An 11,638-nucleotide genomic window follows, 5' to 3' on the forward strand; every position below is an offset into this window, starting at 1 on the left:
GTAGCTTGACATCACAAAACGCAAAAAGGCAAGACAAAATACAAGGTAAACGTAAAATAAAGTAGAAGTGAAACAAAAGATAGGTTGCATAAATACAAAAACTGCATTGCCAAAAATAGAATTTGTTGTCTAGAAAGACTTTTTAAAGTTTGTTTCTTTCGTCTATTGACTTAGTGAATCGCGATCTGGTTTTTCTTAGGCGCGCTTGTTTCTTAGTTGTTTTTTTTTGTAAAGAAAGTTTATTCAGACGTTTTTTTTACGCAACTCCTTTAACATTATTTTTAACAAAGTATTCTTTTATACGTGTTTACATTGAAATAAAACCCTTTGCGTAAATAGAGATAAGTTAGAGAGCAAAAGCCTCACTACTTTGCAGAAGAAGAATTGGATGGCAAGATACAACTTTTTAAATTCGTGTGCTTTCTCTTTTAAGGTACTTTTTGAATATTTTTTCAAAGAAAAGTTAGCGTAGTTTTCCTCTTTTAAGTTTAGCTTACGCAGCTTGACATCACAAAACGCAAAAACCAATAAGGCATGATAAAATACAAGATAAACGTAAAATAAAATAGAAGTGAAACAAAAGTTAGACACCATAAAAAAAAAAAAAACAAAAAAAAAACATAATATACTTCTATGTATGTTTACATTGAACTAAATAAAATCCTTTGTGTAAATATATGAAAAAATAGAGAGTAAGAGTTCATAAAAAAAGCCTCGCTATTTTGCTGAAGAAGAAATGGATGTCTAGATCTTTTAAAATAAGGAACTTTTTGATTTCTTTTTCCGAAAAATGGTTGGAGCAGTTTTCCTTTTTTAAATTTCACTTATGCAGTTTAACATCACAGAAAATATTAATTTGCTTTTTAACAAACTCTTAAAAACATCAGAAATAATTCTAAATGCAACTCTATTAAAAGTGTTAACAGAATAACAAAACGACTTTTTTTTTTTTTTAAAGATAAAAAAAGTTTGAACTATCTTTAAATAAGAAATGTGAGAACAGTTTAACAGAACTTCTTGTTTATTATGTATTTAGCGAAACAGATAAATATATTTGCAAAAGCATAGAGAAAACAAACTACACAAAAGGCCCATCTTTATTGCCAAACTGAACAAACTTTTCTAAACTACATAAATGGTCTCACTATATTGCCATATTGAACAAACTTTTCTAAACTACCCTCTTTTTGAATTTTTAGCTTCATGTTTTTAATTTTGTCTTTAATATGGCTTCGGTAGGAGTACTTTTGCAAGACATGAATGAGCTTGTCACTGCTATGATTTGCCAAGATGCCAAGGTAATCTTTGTACGAGCAACTTGAGCTTACATCTGTAAACACGTCTTGCAAGATGTATGCCAACACCAAAGCTGCACATCGTGGAAAACTTCTGGTGTTGAACCATTCGTTGTGGCCAGGGCAAGCATTCAGCTTTTCAACTATTTCATCTAAAATTTTACAAACTCAAGTCATAACACAAAGAGATTAAATCGAATATTCATTTGGTTCTGAAGCATGACAAGATTAATTTTGTTTTTTTATTTGTTTTTTTTTGTTGACCTTATTGTTTGCACTGATAGCAACAACTGGTTTTTGAAAGATTACCTAATTGGCATTGGCTAACTTCTGCTTTGTTTTCCTTTGTTCTTGGCTGAGTTGATCCTGAAATAAAATAAAACCATGTTCATTTTTCTAATTCATAAAAAAACCATCAACAGTTTCTAAGTGTTAGAGATAATAACAAGCTGTGCATGATTTCTAACGGTGAAGTTTCTAACTTCATCATTAGAAATCGGGTAGACACAACTTTCTAAAAGTGCACTTAGCAATGATGGCAAGTTTTTATTAACAGTTAACCATCTGAAATTGTGCAAGAAGAGGTTTGTGTTTATATATGTTTGTATAAATTAGGTTTTACATTACCGATGTGTTCTTGAGTAAAAGATGGCATTTCCAACTTGATTTTTTTTCTTCTTGGATCTTTTACTTCTAAAACATAATCAGTTTTAGTATCATTCACTTGTGTAAACATTTAAGCAATCACAGAATTAGTCCTGCAACAAATACATACACACTTCTGTGTTGTTTTTTTTGTTTTTTTTTTGTTTTTTTTATTGTTTTTCTTTTTTTTTTTTTTTTTTACAGCTTTAACAATAACAATAGGGCAAGGAGTTAATTTGGGCATTTTTATTTTTTGAAAGCGTGTTGAGATTTGCATAAAAATCAAAAATCAAAAAGAATTTACCTCTGGATGTACAAGCAAGACTTTGGCTAAATAGACTACCAACAGATTGAACAGCACCAGGTGAGGGCTGTTTTTCAAGAACAGTACCAGCCTGTTGGACTGGAACAGCTGAAAGAAACAAACTGGGTTTGGCCATCGTTTGCTGACGAGCAACAAGATTAGGAGCCAGAGGAACAGAAAAGACCTCTTTTGAAGGATTAAAAACAACTTGCAGAGAAGGAGCAACATGAACAGGTTTGGCAACCACTTGCTTATGAGCAGGTTCAAGAAGAGCAGGTTCAAGAAGAGCAGGTTCAAGAAGAGCAGCTTCAGGAGGAGCATGGAAAACACGTGTGACAGCCATAAGATTATCTTGCTGTGAAGCAACATTAGACACTGTTTCCAGCAGAACAGAAAAAACCTCTTTTGAAGGACTGAAAGCAACTTGTTCAGCAGGAGCAGCAGAAACAGGTTTGGCAACCACTTGCTCACTAAAGTAAACTGGAGAAAGTTGTGCATGGTGTTCAATAAAATCCGGTTCATCAGGAAATAATGTTAATGCAAGAGGAGAACAAGCTGTGCCAACAGGAACAGCTAGAGTCTGATCTACATCCATACAAACAGCTTGTTCATTAGGAACTAGTTGTGCAAGAGCAGAGGATAGTTCAAGAACTGGACCAGCGATTGTTTGTTCAGAAGGAACAGACGAAACAGGAGTTGAGCTAGGTTCACACAAGAAATCTACAACATGTTCGTTGCTGTCCTCTAAAGGAGCATTGTTTTCTACAGCTGGAGAAAATGGAACCACTGTGGTACAACCGAAAGTAGCAGCACATTCTTCAGAGTCAGAACCGGAGTCTGAATCTTCCTCAAAAATGTCCTCAACATCATGAAAACCGTACTCCTCTGCATTAGTTCGGAGCCAGTCCATCACATCCTTCTCCTCCTTTGGTGGTCTCTCAGACTTTTCAACAGTCAAAGACTCTATGACTCCGAAGGACTGTCCGATGCCCAGGGCAAAGCGCAACTCCTCTGCAGCGTTCCACTGGGACACATAAAAGCTATCCATTGTGTGTCTGCTGTGCTTCATGTAGAGTGTAGCAAACCGCTCGCGATCTTCTTTGCTGTTGTTGGCAAAGTAAGTGGCTATCGAACCGCGAATGCAAGTGGGAGTAAGACGCTTCATGGGAATGTTTACTTGGCTTTTTCTGAAGCAGGACGTCAGGCTAGAGGTGATAGCAGAGGAACCCATCTGGTAAACAGGCACTCTAGTTGCACCTAGTGTCACACCTTCGTCTTTGTTGGCTCTCACCGAAGGAAAAAGGGGCCTGTAGCAGTCGCTCAACTCCAAAACAGTCTTGGTGTCTGCAGCCATGTAGTGAGAGTCGTTGACAAGAAGGTCTCTGTATCTCAGCAAATAAATATCGATCAACACTTTCAAGTCGTTCGGCACTAGAATGTTTTTGGCTCCGTACTTGTATGCTGTTTTGTAGCGCTCTTGCACAATGCAATATCCACACTCACTCTTCTCAGCAGCCATGTAGTCTCTAATGTTTAAAAGAGCAATGTTAGATTTTCTTAAACTGTTAATTACAGTGACAGAGAGCAGAAGATGGTTTCGTAGAGACACAGCATTGTCTCTAGTCAGCGGAAGAGACGCCTTTCTAATCGATTCCACTAAGTCTCTTACGTATGCAGACTTGCCATATTCGGTCAGCAAACTGACATTGATGATGTTGATGCTTTTTCTTCTTTTCACAAGGCTCCTCCTCAAAGAACGAAAGGGCCTCAGCACTTTTCGCAACTCATCCACCTTGCAGCGCAAACGTCGGATGGCCTCATGAGAAAGTCCGAAATAGACGTTTCTGGCTTCACTGAAACGAAACAGGAGACAAAGGGAGACGAGGCGGTTGTACAACGTGTGACAAGACATGGCTTTTGTTTGGTCAAGTTCACTCAGCTTGGAATTGAGCTGAATTTTCTTAAAGTGCAAGGAGAAGTATCTATCCTCCAAAACATTGGAATTGGTGAGGGCGTTTGGGTGCAGCGTCAACGTGCTGTCACAACAAGTCAATATTTCCACAACTGCATTTTTGTAGATTTTTGCTTGTGACCAAGTGTTGTTGTTGGCTACCACAAGCCACTTTTCAAAGTCTCTGAAGAGCTCATCTGCTGACTGGTAATAAAAGTGAAAAGCATCTTTGTCCAGCTGAAACAAGAGTCTCTTTTCTTCGGTCAAGACATAGGAGCTGGAAACCAAGTGCTCTAAGGAATCGAAATCAGAGTCAAGGACGGATTCGGTGTTCAGCTCTTTGTTTTCTACAGAGGTGCATTGGTTTGCAGAAGGAGCCTCGGACGAACCAGCAACTGGTGAGGGCAAGCTTAAAAGAGGATCAGAGGAAAGAACCGGAGAAGAAAAAGAGGAGGAAGGCCCAGGAGCAGAGGATGCAGAGCCTGATGCAGACGCTTGTTCAGCTACTGGCTTAATACCAAAGAAGGCAGGTCGAATAAATTGAGGGACATAGAGCTTCTCGTTGTCGTATCGCTTTGCCTCTGCAATCTTTTGTTTGATCATCTTGGAATCGTAGAAATGAGTCTCTTTCAAGTGTATGTCCAGTCGGTCGTAATACTTCCAACATTGCAAACAGGGGTAAGGTTTTGGACAGCCGGACTTGCGTTCGAGACGAGCATGCTGAAACTTCCTGACCATTGCAGAGTAAAAGATGGAAGCTTCATCCAAAGTCCAAGAATGATCTTTTTTAGTCAAGTGTCTTTTAATGCTTGTGGACGAATGTTTGCACAAAGGCATCGGACAGCTAACAGCGTACCTCTTCTTGGTACCATAGAAAGGTACAACCCTGTTTACGGAGCCACACGCTGCAACTAATGCGGCCCTGACTTTGTTTTTGAGCTTTAAGTCTCTCTGTTCTTGTGACTGCTTTCTTTTCTTTTTTTTTGCTTTAGAGTTTGGAGAAGAAGCAACAACAGAGTTGTTTTCTTGTGAAGAAGACATGTTCAGGTGTTTGTTTGCAACGGTTTAAGCTAAAAAAAAAAGAAAACAGTTAGTGAGAGTTTTTTTTCTTCTGCCTGTATCCAATCCTGGAATGTTGCGTGGATTGATGAGAAACACAACTACAGCGAAGAGCTGTGTTTTTTCGAGTCCTCTGCAAAAGAGCAAGAAGAAAGTAAAGAGAGCAACAAGAAGAAACAAAGCTTGCACTAGCAAAAGAAGAAGAACGAGAGCAACTAGCATTACATGCATGGTGGCAACAGTGATTGCTATTATGAGAAGGAGAATGAGAAAAAAAAAAGAAACAAATAAATAAAGAGATGGAGTTTGAGAGGATCTCGCAACCATATGACTCAAAGAAAGAAACTGTGTTGAAAAAAGGCAAGAGAGGGCAAATAGAACTTGCTAACAAGGACAAATGACAGACATAACTACAACAGTAACAACTCTCATTGCAAGCATAATAACAACAACAGCATCAGCATCACTGACTCAGAGAGTGTTGAAAAAACAAAACAGATTAAAAAAAACAAGCAAAGTGGCTGAACAGTAACAACAACCATTGCATGTATAACAACAGCAACAGCATCACTTAATCAGAGGGTATTGATAAAAAAAACAAACAAAACAAAAACAAAAAAGAAAAAAAAACAAAACAAATAAAAAAACAAAACAAGCAAACTGGGTGAACAGTAACAACTCTCATTGCAAGCATAATAACAACAACAACATCACTGACTCAGAGAGTGTTAACAAAATAAAATAGATTATAAACAAGCAAAGTGGGTGAACAGTAACAACTCTCATTGCAAGCATAAAAACCAACTACAGCAACAGCAGCATCAGCAACAGCATCACTGACTCAGAGGATATTGATAAAAAAAAAACAACTAACAAACACACAAACAAAAACGAATAAAAGCAAAGTTGCTGAACAGTAACAACTATCATTGCAAGTAAAACAACAACAACAGCATCAGCAACATCATCACCGAATCAGAGAGTGGTGATAAAATAAGATAGATTAAAAAACAACCAAAGCGGCTGAACAGTAACAACTCTAATTACAAGTAAAATAACAAAAGCAGCATCACTGACTCACAAGGTTTTGATAAAACAAAAAACAAAAAACAAACAAAGCAAGCCAAGTCGGTGAGCATTAACAAACACTCATTGCAACTATAATAACAACAACAGCAACAGCATCACTGACTCAATGGGTGTTAATAAACAAAAACAAAAACACAAACAAAGCAAGCAAAGTGGGTGAACATTAATAAGACTCATTGCAACTATAACAACGACAACAGCAACACTATCACTGACTCAGAGGGTGTTGATGAAAAAAAAGCTAACAAAAACACAAACAAAGCAAGCAAAGTGGGTGAACATTAATAAGACTCATTGCAACTATAACAACGACAACAGCAACACTATCACTGACTCAGAGGGTGTTGATGAAAAAAAAGCTAACAAAAACACAAACAAAACAAGCAAAGTGGGTGAATATTATTAAGACTCATTGCAACTATAACAAAAACAACAGCAACACTATCACTGACTAGGAGGGTGTTGATGAAAAAAAAACAAACAAAAACACAAACAAAACAAGCAAAGTGGGTGAACATTAATAAGACTCATTGCAACTATAACAACGACAACAGCAACACTATCACTGACTCAGAGGGTGTTGATGAAAAAAAAGCTAACAAAAACACAAACAAAACAAGCAAAGTGGGTGAATATTATTAAGACTCATTGCAACTATAACAAAAACAACAGCAACACTATCACTGACTAGGAGGGTGTTGATGAAAAAAAAAACAAACAAAAACACAAACAAAACAAGCAAAGTGGGTGAACATTAATAAGACTCATTGCAACTATAACAACGACAACAGAAACAGCATCACTGACTCAAAGGGTATTGATAAACAAAAACAAAAACACAAACAAAACAAGCAAAGTGGGTGAACATTAACAAACACTCATTGCAGCTATAACAAAAACAACAGCAACAGCATCACTGGCTCAAAGGGTGTTGGTAAAATAAAAAAATTAATAAAAACAAAACAAGCAAAGTGGGTGAACATTAACAACACTCATTGCAGCTATAACAAAAACAACAGCAACAGCATCACTGGCTCAAAGGGTGTTGGTAAAATAAATAAATTAAAAAAAACAAAACAAGCAAAGTGGGTGAACATTAACAACACTCATTGCAGCTATAACAAAAACAACAGCAACAGCATCACTGGCTCAAAGGGTGTTGATAAAATAAAGAAATAAAAACAAAACAAGCAAAGTGTGTGAACATTAACAAACACTCATTGCAGCTCTAACAAAAACAACAGCAACACCATCACTGACTCAGAGAGTGTTGATAAAATAAAATAGATTATAAACAAGCAAAGTGGGTGAACATTAACAAACACTCATTGCAAGCATAAAAACTTACTCAGAGAGTGTTTATAAATAAAACAAAAAACAAAAAACAAAAATACAAGCCAAGTGGGTGATTACTAACAGCGCAAACAGCAGCAACAACAGTGTCTTTAGAAACAACAAACAAGTACAACAGCAACAACTGCTTTTACAGAGTATAACAATAACAACAACATGGCACTAACAACAACAAAAGGGTTGGAATAAAAACCTATAGGCAAAAGGAGAGCTGCATTCAGACAAGATCGATTACAAAGAAGCTCTTCTTTTGGACAGAGGAGAAACTGCTTTTGAGGGACAGAGGGACTTTTGTTGTTGTTGTTGTGCAGAAACCAACAAACTTTTATTGAACCGAATATAACCGAACATAACCGAAAGTCTTGTTTGCTTCTGTTTTGTGCCATCAAGAAGGGAAAACAAAACATCACGAAACAAACGAAGCAAACGAAACAAACAAACAAACGAACGAAACAAACAAAAAAACGATTAAATAAATAAACAAACAAACGAAACAAACAAACAAACAAACAAAAACAAATAGGAAAAACAGAAAACGCTGTACCGAAACCTCGCCATTTTTATCCTTCCTCGAGCTTTCTTTGGGCGCCAAAGACCGAGAAAGTTGAGCAAACGTGACGTTGAGGGGGGGGGGGGTACTTAAGGCCAGCAGACCGACCAATGGCAAGCTTAGGAGAGACCCACGTGAATGTTACTTTTTCTTTCTATGTACGCTGAATCCGCTCAAAGTCTGGAATTTCCAGCATTCACGTGTCATCACTCCAGCCACCAGATTGGCCCACACTTTGCACACTTTCAAGACTAGAACTTCACTTAATCACAAATTGAGCCAAAAAAAAACTAAGTCTCGCATGGCGACAACTTTTCCAAAAGCAAACAAAGGCAAACGAAGGCAAACGAAGAAAAAACAAAAACAAGTAAACAAAAACAAAACCGAAAAGGGAGAGAGAGTGAGTCGACTCATTTCTTTCGACTGCCTTAAACGAGAAGTCTAAAACGTTTAAAAGTTGAAAACTAAGTTTTTTAAATGAACTGCACCGAAAAAACTTTACGACAGTTTAGCTGGTTAAAAACGCAGAGGAAAATATTTTATAAAATTTAAGCGTTCTAAAGATGTCCATTTTTGTTTTTGGCTTTTTTTTATTTTGGTTTGTTTCTGGCTTGTTTCTTTTTTTAAATTCTAGCGATCGAGCATATTTGAACGGTTTCATCAACCTGTTGGCGCACGTGCTCGAGAGCTAGAACTTTGATTGCTTTTGTTGTTGAGAATTGAGAATGTCCGAGCAGGTTTTTTTATCGATTTCATCGCTTGTGGCGAGGCAAAAATCAAAACGCTTTTTGGACGAAAGAAAAGAGATTAAAAGGAAAAAAGAGAAGAAAAAAAAAAACAAAAAAATAGGTTATGTGTCATAAACATTTATTTTCTCACGCGATGACGTCTAGTTTTGTTACAGTAATTAAAATATGGTATCAAGTTTGTAATTTCTATCTTATTTTTAGTTACGGATAATTGCCAATTATGTCACGTTTAGTATACACAACGCTGTTTTCTTAATAGCAATATGATACAAACAAGTTATAAAAAAAAAAGCGTTCGCTCGATCTTCCTTAGTCAGTTGAACAAAAAGAAATTTTCACAACATATGATTGATTTGGTTGTCCTAGCAAGCTGTTTTAGCAAACGACTAGAGGTTGCAACTGTTGTTCATTGAAAACGAAAAATCTAGCGTCAGCAAGAAATTTTTGAATACATAATGTACACAAAAGTGGCACTAACAAATGAAAATGTAAAAAAAAATGTTTACCTTGATGCCAGACTCGCAGAGATGTTGTCGCTCGTTGCTATCGACTGCGAACAGCTTTGTTGTTTTTCGAAGTGCCTCTTCATTCTACTTATAGCCGAAGTTTTGGCTTCGAAAAAAAATACACGAACGTCGTTAAGCTCAACGAGCTGCTTTAATTGTTGTTCGTGCGAAAACGAAATGCTTAAAACGGATAAAAGTGTTGGCGTAATTACACTTTTCGACCGCGATGCAGTTTGTCAAACTCTAGCGTACTTTTTTGGCTCGTGGAGCAAAAGCCTCATGATAATAGCAAAGGCTTAAAATGTCCTAACATGTCAGCAAAGGCTTAATATGCTTAATAAACTGTGGTTAAGCTTTTGCGGTGCAGTTCATTTACAACTTAATTTGCAATTTGCTGGCACAAGCAAACGTTTATGACTTCTCGTCTAAGGCAGTTGAGCGAAATCAGTCGACTCACGTTTTTGTTTTTGTTTTTGTTTTTGTTTGTGTTTTTGTTTTTGTTTGTGTTTTTGTTTTTGTTTGTGTTTTTGTTTTTGTTTGTGTTTTTGTTTTTGTTTGTGTTTTTGTTTTTGTTTGTGTTTTTGTTTTTGTTTGTGTTTTTGTTTGTTCGTCTTCGTTTAAAATATAAAGAATTCGAAAGGAAGGTTGTTGCTTTGTTTGCTTATTGAAAGTTGTCGCCAGTTGTGAGGCTTAGTTTTGTATTTGTTTACTTTTTAAAATATCGAGGAAAATATTTTAGGACATCGCATTCTAAAGGTGCCTTTTTAATAAAACATCTAACGATTTAGCTTTTAACGTTATGCTCAAAAGAATGCCCGTTTCGGTTTCTTTTTTCTTTTTTTTCTTTTTTTTCCTTTGTTTCAATTGGGCAGAGTGCTCATTTGAGCAGCCCACCCATGATCCAAAATTATGAACTCTGTACAAGATACGTTTCATGGACTGTAGAAATTTCAGGAAACCAACACAGTGACTAGTTCGTAGTGTGTGTTAGTTCCACCTTTATTCACGGTAGAGCGGACCTGTTCGAGTACTCGAACATTGGGTCACGTCTGAAACGTGAGAATGCTAGAGTGCGTTTTACTAACAATTTTATCGCTTGTGGCCAGGAAAGCAAAACTTTCCGTTTTTGTCTTTTGCATCCTAAAGGAGCCTTTTTAATAAAACCTCTAACGATTTAGCTTTTAACGTTATGCTCAAAAGAATGCCCGTTTCGGTTTCATTTTTTTTTTTTTTTCTGTTTGTTTTGGTTTTTGTTTTTTTTTTTCAATTCGGCATTCTAAGGGTGCCTTTGTAACAAGATCTAACGATTAAGCGTTTAATGTTGTGCTCAAAAAAAAAAAAAAAGTGCCTTTTATATCTCTCAATGGTCTCCAACGATAAAACTGCCGACCAATCGCAACGATTAAACAGCCGACCAATGGCAGCTCAATAGTCTCCAAACATGAAACTGCCGACCAATGGCAGCTCAGTGGTTTGAGAAGTGAGATCATTCGACTTCGTTTTATTATCTCCAGTTTGAACTAGTGCTTGGCTTTCATAAAAATTGTCAAATTTTTCCAAACAAATCTTATACGAAACGCTACTTTGATGTCAAACCTTCGTTACTCCCTATTCCCTTCTAGCGGAGGGCCGGCTAAAAGCTAGAAAAAAAGAGAGAAGGAAACTTTTTTTTTTTTATTAAGAGGGGTGGGGGGGGGGGGGGGGAAAGAGTAAGAAAATTACGGGGTTAGGATTGGAGGGGGATGGTTTTACGGTTTGGAAGCCTGGGGACAATGAAAAATTGCGTTCGTATAGTGTCCACGAGGGGCGTCCTTCGGTTGTAACGTGCCGCTAGGTGCACGCGTCTAGTAGTTTCGTTGCATCGACCTAGAGGAGTTCTCCGAAAGGTCTTGCGCTTTGGGCTCGGGCAAACGGCCTGCATCCATTGTAAACACGGTCTCTGCCGTTAGAAAATCGTTAACCAGGCTTTTGTGAGCTTTAACAACCATCCCTTTGAGTTTAAAACGAACGTTTCCCCAAAAGCCATTCGAGATGGAGGTACTCACGGAGGTTTGTTACGGTAACAACCCTGTGGTTTGCCATCTTCTTTCTTTCCGCAGCGTCGCAAACGGATCGGCCGGTCTCTTAGGTGACGAAA

At 37.2% G+C, this 11,638-nt stretch overlaps 1 protein-coding gene and 1 long non-coding RNA gene across 2 annotated transcripts in view; one reads left to right on the top strand and one right to left on the bottom strand.

Annotated features, from left to right (window-relative positions):
• The window catches only part of LOC149887387 (uncharacterized), a 27,891-nt gene extending 22,521 nt beyond the window's left edge, over positions 1-5,370 (top strand). The window contains exon 4 of the long non-coding RNA XR_016453299.1: positions 4,551-5,370. This is a non-coding gene — a long non-coding RNA (uncharacterized LOC149887387). The remainder of the gene's footprint in view (positions 1-4,550) is intronic.
• On the bottom strand, positions 220-8,312 carry LOC149887389 (uncharacterized). The gene is made up of 5 exons (XM_090090211.1): positions 8,241-8,312; positions 2,245-5,265; positions 1,923-1,988; positions 1,605-1,661; positions 220-1,447 (listed from the first exon to the last, which is right to left on the bottom strand). Exons 2-5 carry the CDS (start codon positions 5,234-5,236, stop codon positions 1,128-1,130), a joined length of 3,435 nt encoding a protein of 1,144 aa, XP_089946337.1. The 5' UTR covers positions 5,237-5,265; positions 8,241-8,312; the 3' UTR covers positions 220-1,127.
• Between the last annotated feature and the right edge of the window lie 3,326 nt (positions 8,313-11,638).

This window comes from Hydra viridissima, unplaced genomic scaffold (assembly GCF_058129835.1).
Source record: "Hydra viridissima isolate aposymbiotic clone 2 unplaced genomic scaffold, HvirCarnegie_v1 scaffold_6, whole genome shotgun sequence".
In the NCBI taxonomy this organism is placed as follows: Eukaryota; Metazoa; Cnidaria; class Hydrozoa; order Anthoathecata; family Hydridae; genus Hydra; species Hydra viridissima.

Excerpts from the sequence above, each read along its gene's own strand:
- LOC149887389 (XM_090090211.1), bottom strand. The coding sequence starts at position 5,236 with ATGTCTTCTTCACAAGAAAACAACTCTGTTGTTGCTTCTTCTCCAAAC. Across the intron at positions 1,989-2,244 it reads TCTTGCTTGTACATCCAGAG|AAGTAAAAGATCCAAGAAGA; the intron begins GTAAATTCTTTT and ends ATTATGTTTTAG. Across the intron at positions 1,662-1,922 it reads TTTTACTCAAGAACACATCG|GATCAACTCAGCCAAGAACA; the intron begins GTAATGTAAAAC and ends ATTTTATTTCAG.